This window comes from Malurus melanocephalus, unplaced genomic scaffold (genome assembly GCF_030028575.1).
Source record: "Malurus melanocephalus ecotype Western Australia unplaced genomic scaffold, MMel_1.1 scaffold_193, whole genome shotgun sequence".
NCBI lineage: Eukaryota > Metazoa > Chordata > Aves > Passeriformes > Maluridae > Malurus > Malurus melanocephalus.
The window spans coordinates 1,060,280-1,078,169 of NW_026623425.1; the positions used below are offsets into that span (position 1 = coordinate 1,060,280).

At 44.9% G+C, this 17,890-nt stretch overlaps 1 protein-coding gene across 4 annotated transcripts in view; it reads left to right on the forward strand.

Annotated features, from left to right (window-relative positions):
* The window catches only part of RAD51D (RAD51 paralog D), a 36,111-nt gene extending 18,737 nt beyond the window's left edge, over window positions 1–17,374 (forward strand). For 2 of the 4 annotated variants that reach the window (XM_057373339.1, XM_057373338.1), the window contains 6 exons: window positions 8,344–8,525; window positions 12,421–12,825; window positions 14,339–14,425; window positions 14,745–14,952; window positions 16,132–16,155; window positions 16,648–17,374. In XM_057373339.1, the coding sequence (XP_057229322.1) occupies window positions 8,349–8,525; window positions 12,421–12,825; window positions 14,339–14,425; window positions 14,745–14,952; window positions 16,132–16,155; window positions 16,648–16,829 (1,083 nt within the window). In that variant the 5' untranslated portion in view covers window positions 8,344–8,348 and the 3' untranslated portion in view covers window positions 16,830–17,374. Of the gene's footprint in view, window positions 1–2,269; window positions 2,825–5,731; window positions 5,776–8,343; window positions 8,526–12,420; window positions 12,826–14,338; window positions 14,426–14,744; window positions 14,953–16,131; window positions 16,156–16,647 lie in introns of those variants that run through there. The other 2 variants (XM_057373337.1, XM_057373335.1) reach the window with 2 other exon arrangements.
* Window positions 17,375–17,890: the final 516 nt, after the last annotated feature.

Sequence of the window (17,890 nt, forward strand, 5' to 3'; positions counted from 1 at the left end):
CTCCCTTCAGCTGCCCCCAAATGTTTGTGTTCATTCCAAAGATAACTGTTGGTGAATATGTCATTTATCCAGTTGTTATAATGCAACAAGATGTGCAGTTGTCATCACAGGCCTTTGAGCCAAGGATTTAAATGGAAGTAGCTTGATCTCTTTTTACCTGAAGTGGAAACTTGGGATGTGATGAAAATACAAATTTATTTCTTTATTTCTTCGCCTTTTTTCTCCATCTCGCTGAATTCCCCCATTTAGGAGAAGGGTAATCATGAAACTGTGACAGTGGTTACTTTCCTCTGTGGTGAAATCACTTTCCAGCAGAGGGGATTCAAAGCTGTTCCCAGGATGTCCCTGGGTAAACTGTGGATCTGCTGCTGTTTGTTTGCAATACTCAAACACTGAAGTCACTTAGTCCACAGCAGTGTTTTGCAGCACAGCAGAAACTTATTTTCAGCAAGGTTCTATTCTGGGCATTGTAAAATTTGCTGAGAGAGGGAGGTATTTGTAGTATGGAGAGGAGGAGGAGGACTCCCTGAAAAGCTCCTGCTGTGCCTTTGGAGCCACTTTCTGGCTTCCAGGTGGGCGCAGATCCAGGAAATCTCCCCCGGTTATTGCCACGTGGCTGTCATGGAGGGGTGGTCTAGGTGGGTTTTGAGATGAAATCTGGATAGTGTGGAATGATGATTATTCCTGGAATAGGGCTGGTTAGGCAATCTGCACAGTTGCTTAAATGTTCAGGTTTTTACTGAGCTATTTATTGCTACATATTGTAATTAGAGTGACCCACTGCAGCTGAATCCAAGAACACCTGTGAGGATAGAAATGAACAGAGAAAAAAAAAGGCAGCATGGACCTTTTTCTCCATAATGAAAAGGACTGGTGGAGTTGGTAGGGGATAGTCTAGGATTCCTGGACTGCTCCTTGCTAAAGTTTTGATGGAGAGCTTCCACTTTCAGTGACACTTTTGGGTGTGACACTAAGGATAGAGATACATAAACCCACTCAGGATGCTTGTAACAAAAAAAGTRCTCAGGAATATTACTTCTCCAGTCTCCTTTCTTCTTTTCCTCACTTRGTTCATGTTAATATATTACAACTGACTTAATTCAGTCTTGCTGATGAATATCAAACTAATGTGAAAGAGCACAGCAGCTTTTTGAATTGTTTTTCAGCATAACAGGAGAGTGGAAGGGAGATAAGTCTGAGGTCACAGCGCATCCCTTGGGAAGAGGTATGGGACTGAGGAGTTGAGATAGACTGGGGAAGATAAATAATTTCTAAAATCACATKATTTCATTAATCACTTGATTTTGTTCTGTGTTAACTTGCTGGAAGAATGTCACTGACTTGCAAAGGAAAAGGGCAGYTGACTTTTAATCTTGGCAGATGTCTCAAGAACTAATTAAAGTTAATGGCAAGAAGAGCTTTTTATCTAAATATTTTTCAATGTATAAAATGCAACTTTGCGTCAAAATAAACAATTTATATTAAAATAACGCTCACCTCAGATAACCAATTCCTTACAAAACAGGATTTCCAAGCTTCTAATGTTAAAATGGGGGAAATTTGGTGTTGTTCTACAGAGGATAGGGAAAGTGGGCAAGCATTGAGTTTGCAATTCTAGGTGCAAAGCTGGGAGTCAGGTGAGAAGGTGTCTGGTTCTGGGCCATGCTCTATAAATCTCRCAGCTTTCTAAAACCATTTTCTCCATTTTCAAACGGGAATTTCAGCTCTCTAGTTTCAAAGAGGTGCTTGAAGCTGAGATCCTTTGTGCTCGTAACAGTGCTGKTGGGATTTCAGGTGGCGATCTGTCTGTAAACCTCCCAAAAAGCCTCAAGTATTGGTGAAAGTAAGCTTGCAAATCACTCAGAGCATRCTGATAAGCACTGGTACAGCTGCAGAATGCTCTTGGAATACCTGCTAGATTTTTCGCATGTATATAAGAACTCTTAATTTTCCTCTCRGCTAAGCCAATTTTCCAAGGGTTTACCTGGCAAATGGTTTGCTCAATGTAAACCAGGTTATAGCACAGCATAAAAGGGGCTTTGTCTGCACGATGGTTTCCTCTGTACCACGTAAGCGGGAAGTGACTTTGGGTGCTTCTCTGGGCTCAGCAGTAATTTAAGGCGCTGGCGTTTCAGCAGAGCTGCGTGTGGCTGTGCTGAACGCCTGTGGCCCCATTCCAGCTTTTTCCTGCTCTGCCTTGCGCCCTGCCCCAGCGGGCTGCCCTGTTTACTCTCTGCTCGGTGGTAAATGGATGTCACTTCCTTCATTAAAATGCTGGTGCGTGGCCAGATTCCTTTCCTTTGGGCTCGCACGCTCGGAGCAGCAGCGCTGCCGAATCCAGCTGTGTGCCACGCTCCAGGATCAGCTCCTGGCTGGATTGTTGGGATCTGCTGAGCTTCCCGAGCCCACACACAGARGCTTTTGGAGGCATCTCTGAGGTGGAGAAGCACAAGTGCAGCTGTGTTGAAGAGGGTCTGAAGATGGATTCTTGCTGGAGGGTGCAAGCTGCGCTTCCAGCCGCACACTGTGCGCAACCCACGGGGACGGTGTAGCCAGCACTCGGAATGGGGTGCCAGTGCCGCCCTGCTGTGGCCAGCAGAAGCAGCCTCTGGATGTGAGGATGTGGGTGCTGTTGAAGGGCATCCCCTGATGTGCCCAGCAGCACAGGCACTCCTGGATCCCAGGAATCCCWGCCAAGAGGCCACAGAAATCCTGGACACCCTGTTCTGTCTGTGCTYGGTGCGGACTGACCTGGGCACTCTGCAGCTGGCCAGGGTCTCACCTGAAGAGTTTTAAACTGACATCAAAGTTCCTGATCAGACTGGTGAGCGATTAAATATTTGTATTTGTAAGGATTATTGCTGTTGCATACTTAGATGATTAGAGATGTGAAATCTCTTCAGACTCTTGGAAGGCACAGAACAAAATGGAAAAATGTCTCCTTCCTCCAAAACACAACTTTTTGTGTCTCTCTCACCTGAACACTCCTCTTTCTCTCTGTGATCCAGTGCTGGTATTTATTTACTATTTTTGTCAGGGTGTACATGCTGTCACCTTGGACACAGGTGAATCAGTACTTTCACTCGCAAACTTTTTTTCCTATCCCTATCAGATACAAATCTGACRTTCTCAATCCAGTTATTTTATATAGCAAATTAGATGTACATTCCTTGTGACAGATTTGTGTCCCATCTCTTCCTTTTCTCATGCTCTGTGCTGGTTGAGACACCACATCTGCAAATGTCACGCTCAGACTGGCAACCCGCTTCCTTCCCTTGTCCCTCCTGTAAGTGGCTCATTTGCTGACTTTCCCAGCTGTCCCAACATATGGCTGTCCCCATTTATCATAATTCAGGTCTGTGCCTGGGACAGAGGCTGATAAAAATAATACTTCATGCATAAGTGGCATTTGAGCAGATTATTCTATAGCTCTGTTATCAACTAAATGCTATTTTTTGACCTAACTGTGAATTCAGTTTGTAAGTGGTAGGTCATTAGTGAAACTAATTTTAGCAAGGCATTTCTTATCAGTGCAGGTTTGTTGAAATACCAAAAAGTAGTTAATTGGAACAATGAACAATTGTACAACACTATTAATGGAGCACTGAGGTGTTTAACTCTTTGAATACATCAACCACTTCAAAAGAGCATTCATGAAAGTGAGATCTGATTAATTTTGCAGGGGCTACAGCATGGATTGATAACAAAAACAGTAATTTTAAAAGTGAACTATCAATAAATGAGTTTTTAAAAGCCACACTGCCTTTTTCTGGCTTTCTGAACAGATTTCCTTGTTCTTCAAGCTACTAGAAATGACRGGAACTAATGATTTTGTGAACTGCATTATCCCAGAATTGGTATGTTGTGTTGAAAGTTGTCTCCTACCAGTGTCTGCAGCTTTGGTGTTGTGGAGGACCCGCAGTGGATGCCAGGCTGGATGTGTGGTGGTGTAGAGCATCTGCAGTWGATCAGAGCAGGTTCTGAATTAACAAGGAGGGCAGTGTCTAGGTGGATAAGGGGGAAAGGGGAGCTGGATGGTTCATGGAAAAGTTCATTGTGGTGAACAGGGTCCTCTCTAAACAAGCTGTTGGGACTGTTGAGCAAACAGGGCCCTGTCAGAGCTGCTTTCTTGCATCTCCCTCCCTTTTTGGCACTCAGCTCCATCTGCAGTGGCCTCAAGGGTCATCAGCCCTGGTGTTCCAGCGGTTGAAGGCTCTCAGGAGCAGAAGTACTTGTTGCTGTGGTTTCTCCTCGKGTGGGAGTAAGATCAGCTGCTCTGGGAGCTAAGATCCTTTTGATCCCTTGATTCAAGTATCTCGTTGGTGCTACTGCATTCCAGCTGCTGAATTCCTGAGCAGTCACGAAAAGGAGCCAGACACAGTCCTCGAGAGCTTTATTATACAGAGCTGAAAGCTCATTGATTCCGAGATGTTCTGCTTGCTCTAGTCCCTTGTTGCTTGTGCTCTTAGGAAAATAAAGGCARGTTTTATATTCAAACATAAACCACMATTTCCCTCTGCAGCCACAGCCTGCCCTTTGATGAAATCCAAATAACATGTGTCATAAATYCTGTGTGGAGGTASTGATCTCTGATACTCCAACTRGCAAGGTTAGGGCAGTGATATTGCRYATAGAGTGAGAACCTCAGTTCAAACACTTCTTCTAAAGAAGGTGGAAAGTACAAGAATCCAGGTCTGCATTATGAATCCTGTCTTCARCTGTGTATGGGAGGAAATTGTTGACATCACTGGTATTTCCTTCAGAATGAAATTATGCTTCTAAATTAATACGGAACTCATGGCGCTGTGTAGCATGTGTTAATGAACAAGTGATAAAGTGAATTTCACTCTCTTGTTTAAATTCAGTGAAGAGAGTCATGGCTTACCTAGCTTCATATTGGAAAAATAAATAAATAAATAAATAAATAAATAACAGCAGTCCAGCAGAGCATGGTGAAGTGCTGGCACCACTTTGTTCATGGCAAGCAACTCTCTGCCAGTGTTTATTGGATTTCTTGTGGCTTTCCTGAAAGCAGCTGGAGAAAGAAGATGAAGCACCCCCTTCCCAAGGTGCTGATTGCCATGTGGGTGGATGTGTTTGCAAGTCCAGGACGGGCTGTTTGATCTTGCGTCTCCACCCTTGATGAAACTCTCTCTCCCTCTGCCCTGGCAGATGCTCCAAGCACAACATGCACTTGGGATTTAGGGCAGGTGGTTTCTGGCTGCCAGCAGTCGCTGTTGGGTGCCTGCCATGGGGCTTCCAGTTTGCCAAACCCAGGCTCAGCTGCGTGGCTCAGGCAGTTGTTTCTGTGGCTCCATTAGCCAGTACAGGCACCTTGTCCAAAGATAAGGCTGGTATCAGTAATGCCTGTAATGTCAGTCGTGCCAGTAAGTCCACATGTTTTATTCAAGATGTTCCTTGAGYATTCCTGAAATCCATGCTGTCATTAAGTTTTCCAAGCTGTCACATTGTCATTAGTCAAGCTACTGTGAGTATTTACCTAGCCCTTTCCACAGGGCATTTTTTTGTCTGGGCATTAATTTGTCACTTTGATGTAGCTGGGGAGCTCCTTGGGTGGAGAACAGCAGCTCCTTTACATGGGTTTGACAGGGTTTGCACAGGGCAGGGCTGTCTGGTTCTGACCCTCAGATTCTGCCACATCTGTAACATCCGTCCATCCATCCGTCCGTCCATCCGTCCATTTGTCCATCAATCCATCCCCTGGGGAAATGAGCAGTTCCTGGATGGTGCTGACTATGATGCTGTTATGGACGGGTAACAAAATAAATATGGGAATAATTTAGCTGTAGCAAACTTGTAGAGTTATCAAGGAAATTGTCATCCTGAAATTTCCCTGTGGCATTCTGCTTGCAATTTTGAGTGCTCTCCCAGTGGCAGTGCTTTTTTCCTTGGGTCTAAAGCTGATCCTGTCCAGAACAATGGAAAATCCCTCTTGAAACAGCTGCTCTTAGCTGTGTTTCTTGTTGTTGTCTTAGTGCAGCTGTAGGCAGGTACAGAGGTGTTTTAGATATGTCCTTTCTAGTCAAGGACAGAGCTACCTTTGGGAAAATGTTACAGATCAGAGGACAGTCCTGGTTATAAAGTTGTTTGTTTATGGGCATTTTCCTTCCATGCTTTTGTAGTTGAGCAGGATTAAGGTTCTCCTAAAGCAGCATCTGAGCCTTTTGTTGGCCTTTTAATTCCTGGCAATCACAGAGCTACAACCCCAGCTGAATGCTGAGCTCTGTCTTATTTTATCCGGGTTTGTGCACTGCCTTGTGTTTTTCTTCCCAATGTTTGACATGTTGCAATGTTCCAGAGTGAATTAGTAGGCTGTCTTTTTTTAGGAAAACAAAGTTTTTGGGGGCAGGAAAGTAGCATTTGTGTATTCTGTTATCGTGGGTGGCCTTCAGCTTGCAGGGGTCCTTGAAACAGGAAGGGAGCTTAACTCTGGACACAGCTTTCCATTGCTGTGGAGGCTGTGAATGCTTGTTGGACTGTGCAGCTTTCATGTTGTTTAGATTTGTGATTCCTAGGAACAAATTGAACCTCCAAAGAGCATAATTTCAAGTAGAAATTCTGTATTTTTGCAATAGAAAGGCTCTGTTAACTTATGAGTGGGACGAGGAGCTTGGAAATGAATGTGCCGAGAGAAAAAGGAAAATTGTTTCTTTTATCTGTGCCATCTAAAGTGCGTGTTTGATTGCAGGGCAAAGCTAATACAGATAGATGATAGGTTATTTCTGTTCACGCAGTGCTTCCCTCCRTGTATTTATTGGGATCTCATTGCCAGCCTAAGTGCAATCCACACTATTTATGTGGATCTGGTTGCCAGCCCCAGTGTAATTTCCACTGCAGCAATGTGCACATCAGTTAAACCATGAATCCGTGTCATCAATGTGTAGATTTTCACTTAAACACTGAAATGTGCTGAGGCTGCAGGGAGGGCTTCTGGCTGAGCTCACACTGTGGGATTTGAAAGGCATCTGTCCAGGACAGCGGGATCTCTGAYGAGCCAAATTCAGACAGGTTTTGAAAGGATTAAAGATGCCACTAAAGCAACAGAGGCTGGAMCAGCACCAGAGTGCAAAAGCTTCCCAATTTAAGTACATCAGCCACAAAGATTCAGCACAGCTCAAAAAAAGAGAACAGAACAGTGTTTTGGTGTTTTATACCCACTAACCTCTAGGATTCCTACCAGCCCCATTCCCTTGGGAATCTGGAGTTTCACAGTGGCAATACTTACTGAGTAAAAAGCAATGAATTGGCTGTGCAGCTGAGAGATGTTTTATTTCCAGAAGTTTATAAAATCAAGCAGTTGCTGAGCACTATCAGTGAGGGAGCTGATTTTTAAGACATAAAAGAAACTGTTCAGGAACTCCCCTGTGAGAGCAGAAATGCAGAGGAGGCAATTTGTATTCAGCTTACCCATAAGTGATGACACATGGTGTGTGCTCCAGAAACTGAATGCCCAGAWGAATTCAGATTTCTTTGTAAACTCCCAAAAGCAAGTTTATAGCAGTGTATTTCTGGAACATTGCTGCAGAGGTGGTCTTTGGAACTGAGCACTTTGACTGGACTGWTAGGATTTTTGGTAAGTGTGAATGTGTGGATATATGTGTGTGTGTGTATATATATCAAATTTGACTTGAAAGAATAAACAAGTGATTTTGTGTCTTAGCTGCAGTTGTTTTCCCAAGCAAGTTCCCAAAGCCAGATTTGATTTTTCTTGCATTACTGACATTGACCCTCTGTGTGATGATTCAGCCTTGTAATGCTCTAAATTCAGCTGAGAGCTGCAATATGTGAAATCAGTGGCTCCACTGTCCTTGCTTTTATTTTATCTTTTTAGATTTGTAGCTGYAAATCTGTAGAGGGATTTAGGATAAAGCTGAAGAAGAGCCACCTATAATCCTGATGCTGATTTTATTTAACTGTTSTATGCCATATAATTCGAGCTTATGTGTTCTTTTCCTGATGGCTTATTACATCCTGATCCGTGTTACAGCTTATGTGAAATACAGACAGCCTGTTGCAGCAAGCTCAGAATCTGATCTAGCCAAGTGGAACATAAATTTTATCTTATCTTCACTGTAATCTCTTAACTCAGTAAAGTTTTAGTAATAAAGTTCTCCTGATCTTTATTTGTCTCTTCTCACCAAAGCTGCATTGTGCTGGCCTGGGTGTTTGTGGGGTTTATGTGCACTTGTCAAAGGAAGGATCAAAGCTTCCAAATGTGCTGTTAAAAATGAATGATGGGTGGGCAGTTGACCTGCATTTGTGCTTTGCTGCCCCCTCAGCCAATGTCCCATGCCACCTGTGAGCTGTGCTTTTCCCTGGCAGGTACTATGTGGGCGAGCTGCTGTAACTGGTTCTGCGTGGATGGCTCTCCTGAGGAGATACAGCAGCCGGCAGCCGCCGCAGCCCAGGCCTATTCCAACCCCGGCTACAGCTCCTTCCCCTCTCCCACATCTGAGCAGAGCTGCAAGGCCTGTGGGATGCACTTTGACAGCTCCTCCAGCAAGGTGAGTCCAGGGCCTGCCCTGCCTTCATCACAGACACACGTTATACACACTTATCCTCGGATTTGAGAGAATCCATGTGAGAGAAGACAGCTCACCTTGGTTCTGAGTCCTCAGCCATTCTRTCACAATTAACAGGCATCATTAATGTGCCTGGAAATAATTCAGTAGACTTGGCTTTGCCAGATCCCAACAAAGAAAGCCAGACTGCTGCTAATCAGTTAAAGGAGCATTAACTTAACATGAGTTATTAAATTTCTTATTAAAACCACTAATGTCCCTTAAAAATAAATACTGTGTTGAGAAGTTTAATAATGTTTGTGCTTTCAGTGAAGGAAGATCTGCCTGCCTGTTTTCCAAACKATTGTTGCCCAAACTAAAAGCCAGTGAAGTTTTTTTTGAGGGTGTGTGTAGAGCTGCTGAGCCAAAATAGCCCCARACCAAACCTAAATCTATTTTATCTTGATCATAAACTTCATTTGTGGGTATATAAATGCCAAAATAATTGCTGCCACAAGACTTTTAATTCRACAGCAAACCCTGCCTGGGGCATTATTTGGACATGGTGGGCCTTACAATGTTTTAGTGAGGAAAATCATTCCGTGTCCACACTCTGTGGCTTAAGAAGTGTCTGCTCTGTAGTTACTGAACTGAAGTATGTGAGAATTTAAAACTAATGGTGAATTCTGGCCACAGCCCTTTTAGACTATATGGGAAAGTTCATAAATTGGTTTTCCTAGCACTTTTTTATTCAGGCACGAGGACATAATGTGAGGAATGGTGAGTCTTRGCAGAGCTGCTGCTTTCTACTCACAGGACAACAGGGATGTTGATGCATTTTTGCACTGAGAAGTGCAGTTGTTTCAGGARTCACTGGAAATTCAAACTGTGGTGATATCTAGGAGTGACTGGAGCCTGATGTSTGCAGGTGGGAATGCTGGAACAGCTGCAGGAGGGGCTGCCAGAGCTCCTCCATCAGGCTTTGGTCTCCAGAGGGAACTGAAAACATCACTGAGAACACACTGATGTGTTTGTGAGCCATGGTAATTCTTCAGTGCTGTTGCTATGGAGGAGAAGTGTATGAAATCTCACTGTRCTGCAAGGAGGGCATGGAAAACTGCATTCTCTCCTGGGAGAGGCAGCACCTTTGAACTCCAGTGGCCAGTTAATGTTTCTTCTGAAATACAGTGGATAAAAATTAATTCTTTCTGCACTGGTGACTGTAAGGATAACCTAGGTTGCTTAAAAAAAAAAAAACAACAAAACAAAACAAACCCAACAAACAAAAAAGCTCATGTAAAGCATTTCAGGGCTGTCTGAGCATCCTGACTGTGCTGTCAGTGAGCATCAGTCAGACATGGCCTGACCTTTTAGGAACAAGTTCTAATGTACAGCAACATTTGAAACTAATCCTTCTGGAGAAYCCAGTGCTTTGAATCACTGCCCTTTCAGTCAGAGTTCAGTGAAGTTGTAAAAGCTGCTTGATGCTGAGATGTGGCCAAAATATCCATGTTTAAACACTTGGTGCTCAGATACAGGCTGGGAATTTTTTTTTTTTTCTCTGAAGATAAATCTTTGTGCTGGGCTGAAAATCAGAGACATGCCTGGGTTTATTTTCACTTCCCAAATGCATCATTTGATAACTGAGGCAGGCTGTTATTACTGTTAATTTCAAGAACATGTTTGATAGAACAGCCCTTGTGCTRTATTTGCTCTGTGATACCAAAAGAAGGGAGTGCTCAAGTAGGGGTTTTCTGGCYGCAAGGTCCTTGGGTTTTCTGGCTATAGGGTTCCCTTTGAAGCCAGTTTGGCAATCTGCAGAGCATGGGGAGACTTCCCCTGCTACAGAAGAGTGGGACTATTTGGGTTTTTGGGTTGTTTTGTGGAATTTTTTTTGCTGTTTTTTTGTTTTTTTGGTTTTTTTTAATGTAGGGCGGATCTTTTTCATCTCAGTTCTGATTGCTCCCATGTCAGAGATGGGTGATTGAGAGGGCAAGTGTTATCAACACTTGCTATTTTGCACTTTTCTGTGGATTTGTTTTGTTTTCCTGCTCTAGGCACACACAGGTTCCTGTCTCTGCCCTGAAATTTCCCGAGGAACAGGATTGCTCCTGCAATCACGGGGTCACGAAGAGTCAATTACATATTAATGGTTTTTATAGTGATGAAGTTAAGAAAAACTTCTCAAAACTGGATGTTCTGTGGAAATTGCCCTTCCTGCCTTGCTTTGTGATTGRTGAAAGTAATTTTTCCTTGGCAGACCCCCAAACAGCAGTTTTGAGATGAGCTTTCAAGAGTTTCTCCCTGTGGTAGAAATTTTTCATGTCTTAAAATGCTTGAGCAGGAAATTTGGATTCTTTCTGTCACTCTAAGGCTCTAAATGTACAGGCTCTAAATGAGAGGCCTGGTGGTGTTAATTGGGGGTTCCAGGCTGAAAAGGGGATCASAAAGAGCTTTTGTGAGCTGGTAGTRTATTTATACCCTGTAAAACAAGAGCAACATCTGCTTGCTTTCAACTGGGAAGTTGAGATGTTCTTTAATCACYAGAAGCAGCTCATGAAATGCTTTTTGTCTTTGAGTTTGTATTTATTACTTCTCCAACTCCACCTCTGCCTTTTCCCTTGCACATCTCTGAAGGTTCAGGATGTCAAGATTTCATAGAGGTGCTTGGCTTCTCTGAGACTGTGAATTGGCATTTTTAATCAGCACTGAAACCATTTCTTTTTTCCCTCAGGACTTTTTAACAGGCACGTAAATATGGCTGTTCTGCTCCTACTCCTGTTGGGAAATGCAGAATTTGCCTTTCCAATGGGTTGAACAGTCAAGTTTCTGCAGAAGTCAACACGGACTGTGAGTGCTTGGAAMTTCTGAAAATCAAGCCCTGAATGACAAGATCAGTATCAAATATAAACATTTAACAACAGAATTTAATCTGTGAAGTTTTTAACTGTCTGGGGCATAAYATTTCCACAACTTCCAACACTTTCTGTCTAGCACTAACTGGTACAAAGTGTGTGTAGATTTTCAAAATGAGCTATTTTTGTATAAATAAGTGTTGAATTCTTTGATGTCYGTCAGAACTTGCTGCTACCTGTCTCTCTTATGGTGAAACAAAGATTCATTCAGTGGTTGTAGCAAATTGGAGGGGAAAAAAAGGGGGGAGGAAGGTCATTCATAGCAGGTATTAAATTTATGAAAGARAAATGTTTTTAAGTAGTTCCCTCCCATCCTGGAGTTTCTTAATGCTCAGAACAATAYGCTCAACTAGTTGGAATTCACTTAGAAGTCTGCTGCCTCAATCTCCTGATTTCCTCTGAGTTAAATTGCATAAGCAGGTGCAGAAAATTCCTGTCATTTGAGGAAATCTTGTAAGGATATCATGTTTCATTCTGGGTAAAGGGAGGGGGAATGGGGCTTCTCTAAGTGCTGTGAGAAACCTGGTGATTGCTCAGGGATCGAACCTTTCCCTCCACTAGGAACACGGGTAATGTACTTGGCACTTTTTCATGAATTGGAAAGTTTTGATTKTGCTTTAACAGCAACTGCTGCTTCCTTTGGCTCTGCACAGGAGAGAAGCGCTGCCTGTGGCCACTGTGTCCCACTAGCACAGGATCACTTTAATACCTTTCCCACTGGCACAGGGGACAGGATCAGTTTGATTCCTTTCCCCTCTTTCCCACTGGAACAAGGGACAGCAGTTTGATTCCTTTCCCCTCTCTTTGCCACTGGCACAGGGGACAGCAGTTTGATTCCTTTCCCCTCTCTTTGCCACTGGCACAGGGGACAGCAGTTTGATTCCTTTCCCCCCTTTCCCACTAGCACGGTTTCAGTTTGATTCCTTTCCCCTCTTTCCCACTGRCAYAGGATCAGTTTGATTCCTCTBCTCTCTCTTTCCCAGCACATCTGCTTGGACTGTAAGAAGAACTTCTGCACMTCCTGCTCCTCCCAGCCCGAAGATGGGCCCCTGCTCTGCCACCTCTGCCAGCGTTTCCGAGCCACAGCTTTTCAGCGGGAGGAGCTGATCAAGATGAAGGTGAAGGATCTGCGAGACTACTTGGCACTCCATGAGATTTCCACAGAGTTCTGTCGTGAAAAGGAGGACCTGGTATTCCTGATCCTTGGCCAGCAGCCTGCAATTACCCAGGAAGATCAGATAAGAACAAACACATTTAATAGCAGTGTCCATGGACAGCAAGACTTTGTGAGTCACCCCCCAACCAGCCTGGCCTCTTCTACCTCACAAGATGAGCCCTCCGTGTCTGCAGATCCCATCTCAAGTTCAGAATCTCAGGAACACCAACAGGTACAGTCTCTGGCCAGAACCATCTTTTGCAAACTCATTCATCTCTGTTTTTGGATTAACTGCTAAGATGTTGYATGTGGTTTTGCTGTGTAAAGCTGTGATTTGCTGTCACTAACTTTGATTTACCATTCATTAGTAGAACAGAATTTGGTGGGCAGTGCTGAATATATCAAATGTTCACTCTCAGATCAACATCACTCCTTTGTGATGTGTTTTCTCTGCTGCTCTGGTCCACACTTGCACAAGAAGCTCATGTGACTGCTTCCTTTGGTACTTGCTGATGACTTCTGACAGTTGTTTGTAGGTGTAATTAAATAGTTGATGTAGTTCTTTAATTCCTGTGCCACACAACAAGCACAGTCTAAAGCAATCTTGTAGCTGGAACCGATGAGTGAGATGATGGGGATGGATGAGGTTTTTGGTTTCTCCTGCACTCGGATCAATAGAAGACAAACCCTGAGTCTGTTGCCAAGTCTTGGTTTATGATGAACCTGCAGTTCTGATGAACCTTGGCAGGGGCATTTGAGCTTAATTATTTTTTATTGACCTTGCTTTGTTTGTCTTTCTGCTCTCTGCTAAGGGAAGTTTACTCAGTGTTTGACATCTGCTCCTTGTCCTATTACAAAGTTAATGGGTGTATGCAGTTCCTGCAGACCAGAGCTGTGAAAATGTGTGTACCTTCTGCTTCCTCAGCAGATACATCTAGTTCAAAGGAAGAGCTTTGCTGGSASAATGGTTTTTACAAATMATTAAAAGGCATTTTTATTCCCTGKTTTTCTGGATATTGCCATTCCAGTTTTTACCAGCTCTGCTGTCTTCACTGTCCCATAATACATTTCAGCTTCTTGTCTCAACTTGCATGACATCCTGCTACAGTTCAGGCTCTTTGATCCTTATTGTTATTCTTGTGCTCTGTAAATATTAACAAGTCCCCACCTGGATAAGTAGGATGGTAACGTTACAGTCTCTTTGTCAGCAGGAAACCAGAGGGAACAGTGGCTGCTGAGGTGAGTCAGCTGAAATTACACTGCTCATTTTATCCAGGGCTCAAAGCAGCTGCCCAGCTTTTCTTCTCTTCTCCAGCTCTGGTGCTGCTGGTCCCTCATTCAGTGTCTCCTGTTTGCCCACTCCAGAAGCCCCCCGAGGAGGTGTTTGCCTGGCTACTGGGAAGATCTGAGCTGTGTTGAGGGGGGTTGTACAGAGCCTTGCACTGAGAGCTCTGATATCACACCACAGCACACTGTGACACTCAGGGCAGGACTGCATATATACACATACATATTTATGTGTATAAATTTGGTCTCCTGATCCATCCTGGAGTTCTGGACTGGGGCTTTAAAGGTTCATCTTCAGCAAGTGTTACTTTGTGCGAGTGCTGCCCAGGTGCGAGTGCCTGGCTTGTGCCTTGTGCTGCCCTTGTCCTTCCAGAGGTCAGGGACTGCAGTGACACTGCCTTGGAGCCRATTTCCCTCCAGAAACCCACAGCTGGTGAAAGCTTTATTTCCTCTTCCAGGCCAATGGCCATGTGCCTCCGAGCCCAGCCTGTGGAACAGAAGCTGAGAATGCAGCAGAAGAAGCAGCAGCAGAGGAGGAGACACAGGTTTGTGTGTCCTGGAATGGAATTTCCTAGGCTAGATTGGCCACCACAGATGAACAGTAGTAACTGAGGCTGACCAAACCCTTCTGTGGCAKCCTCTTGCCCTCTGCATACAGAAAGAACTGGTGTCACTTGGACASTATAATAATATAAATGATTTAGTTMCATCTCAAGACTTGTGTTTCTGACAGATTAATTCAGAGTAGCCACTTACATGTRCATCCAAACCTGAATTCCTGCTAGTGCATGTGCTGAAAATCGATTGAAATTGTAGTTCAGGGTGTTGAGGGCAAGAATAATTCCCTCTTTGCTCCCTTCCCAGTCCATTGACTCAGAAGATAACCTGGTGCTGGGCAGGAAGGCCTCCCTCTCRGACCTGTCGAGCATCGGGGACATCAACGCGCTCTCCGTGCGACAGCTGAAGGAAATCCTCGCCCGCAACTTCGTCAACTACAAAGGCTGCTGTGAGAAGTGGGAGCTGCTGGAGAGGGTCACTCGYCTCTACAGAGAGAAGGACCTTCAACATCTAGGTAAGAAACTTAGCAAACATGGGCCTGTCTTCCAGCTTTTCCCTTTTTACAGGCAGTTTTAGAAGAAAATAGAATTTACCTTACATTTCTGGTACAGCAAAGTGGGGAGGACAGAGGCAGTGTTTTGTACAGAAAGGAGCTGAGCTCTGTTCACCAATACTGGAAGTTGTTTGAGGAGAGAAGTTCTGGGAGCTCTAGACAGGGACTGCAGCAGCACCAGGGCTGTGCATCCTTCACCTCGGGATTGTGCATGGCCCTGGCAGACCCCTCTGGGCACTGCCTCACCCGCAGAGCAGCTGGTGGGTGGATGTACACAACTGGCTGTGCTGGGGGTGAACTCTTATCTCTTAGCTCAGGGTAACTGGCAAAGCCAGCAGGGAAATGCCCTGYCCAGGCAGGAAACTGCCACCAGAGAGCAGCTGGGAGGTTCAGGGCATGTGCTCAGGACAGTGGCTCCCAGGGCTGCCCAGCTGTGGGGTTTGACTTTGTCACAAGAGCATTCCTGCTGCATGTGCTGGGCCTGCACAGGTGACACAGTGGGGGAGGACACAGGTGCATGGAGAATGTATCTGGCTTGATTTTTCAGGTGCCGTTTTGCAYTTCTAAGGGATTTCTTAAAAAAGATGCATATTTATAAATTACTCTCAAGAGAAACTTAACTTTAACACTTTGGTGTCCAAAGTAGTGCTGTTTTCTTAAACACATCTCTCTAGGCTTTGTCCTCTATGGATGATACAAGATTTAAGACACCAGCTTTGGGTTTATATTCTTCTCTTATTTTATCTTGTGCTTTTGATGCCATTTATCTTTTCCCTCACTGTGTGTGACTGTGCTAAACCATTTGGGATTGTGTKACACCAGAGGAACTGGCACAAGGGGCTGCTGCAGGTGCAGCACTGGGAAGCCAAGCTCTGCACACATTCCAAGGCTAAAAATTGAGACACCCCTTTGGATCCCTTATCTCTGGGAAGCTTTAGCTGTTGTGTAAGCTCAGTACAGGAGATTTCTTGTCAGTTGTTGAACCTGTCCTGATCAGGGCCCCAGCTGAGCCTCTCGTGGGGATCAGCAAAAGGAGTTTTGGTTTAGAAACTCCCTCAGGGTTCTCAGCCCCTGCCTTGTAACACTTCTGTCTCAGCTTCTCAGATTCTCACCAAATCCATTTCTCTTCTTCTGTTGCAGTTTTGGACACTGACGATCAAACTGGTGAGTGAAATACTTAATAATGAGTTTTTTATTGGGAAAAACCCTYCAAGATCAAGTTCAACTAGCCAAGGCCACTCCTAAACCRTGTCTCCAAATGCCACATCTACATGGCTTTTAAATCCCTCRCAGGGTTTTCCATTCCACCACTGCCCTGAGCAGGCTGTTCCTGAGCTTGACAACCCTTTTGAAATTGGATATTGGGAAAAAATACTATCTAAACCTCCCTGGCACAACTTGAGGCCATTTCCTCTTGTGCTGTCACTTGTTACTTGGGAACACAGACCCACGGTGCTGCATCACTGGGAATGTCAATGGTATTTGTGTAAAAGCTACAACTCCCTGCTCCTTGTCAGCTGATGGAGTAGCCACATGGGCAGTTCATTCGCAGACCTTGTCCAACATCAGGGAAATCCCATCAGTAGCACCAACCTGGATTGCACAAACCCATCACACCTCCCTGTGTGACCAACCCGTGCTCTGCTGTCCCCGCAGGTGGCGCTGGGGCCTCCAGCGGCGAGGACAACCTGTGCAGGATCTGCATGGACGCTCCCACTGACTGCGTGCTGCTGGAATGCGGGCACATGGTGACGTGCACCAAGTGCGGGAAGCGCATGAGCGAGTGCCCCATCTGCCGCCAGTACGTGATCAGGGCCGTGCACGTCTTCAGGACCTAAGGGGGGCTGTGGGGTGAGGGCTGCTGCTGCCTTAAAGCCTCAGTGCTCTTAGGGAAAGGGCCAACATCCCTGCAAATAGTTACCTTGGAGATAAGCATATGGACCCCGCTGCGAGGGAGGGAAAGAAGAACCTGGGGGAAACTGCTCTGCTCAAGCCATGCCCGACTCTGCTCGTCCCACCATCGTGCTTTACACCACAGTGCCTGGACTCCTCGGAGCTCATTGCCAGCAATCATTAACCACCTCCATCCTAGGATCATTTAAGAACAGATGGATGCCCAGCTTTCCACCCGGGAAGATCAGCTCCAGAGGCTTTGTATTTTCCTCTGAATAATAAAAGTGAACTGGGGTCTCAAAAAGTGTCCTTTGTTTTGCTGCTCAGGCTACACTCAGCAACAAGTTGATATTCAAAGATTAAAATGTCACTGTGCTTGTTAATTTTATTTTTAATTTAATGTAAAATTGTTATGCTTGCAGGACAGGCAGACCGCCTCTCCTTTCCCTAATCCCAGCCTAGTGCAATTGTGGAAAAATGTATAATTTTATATCAAGGTTGTCTTTGTATTATTGGAAACTGTCAGGGGAGGGAGGCTGGGAAGACTCAGCCTTRCCCTGTGTGCTGGGGTTTTGTTTCTGTGCCAGTGGGAGGGAGGTTTCTGGTTTGATTTTGYCGACTTTGACTTCACAGCACGTGCCAGAGGTTGGGCTCAAACTCAACTGCCCTCACTCRCTGAGGGAGCTCCAAATCCAAGGCTTGAACCTTTCCCAGGGTTTAGTGAGGAAACTACACAGCTGCCTAGTAATCCTCCATTGCTGCACAATCATATCTAAGTACAGGTGACTTTTTTTTTAGAAGGGAATCATGGATGAAAGCCTTTGTCTCCCTTGAATCCATGAGCAATCTCTGCTGCAGATCAGCTTCCCCCATCCTCCCCCGTGCTGAGTTTTACWGTTCTGTTACCTTTCACTGCTCAGCACAAGCAATTTATTTTGGTTTTTCTGCTGGTGAGGGTGGGTAGGAGGGAGTTTGTGGCCTGATYCCTGACAGCTCTCCTGGTCAG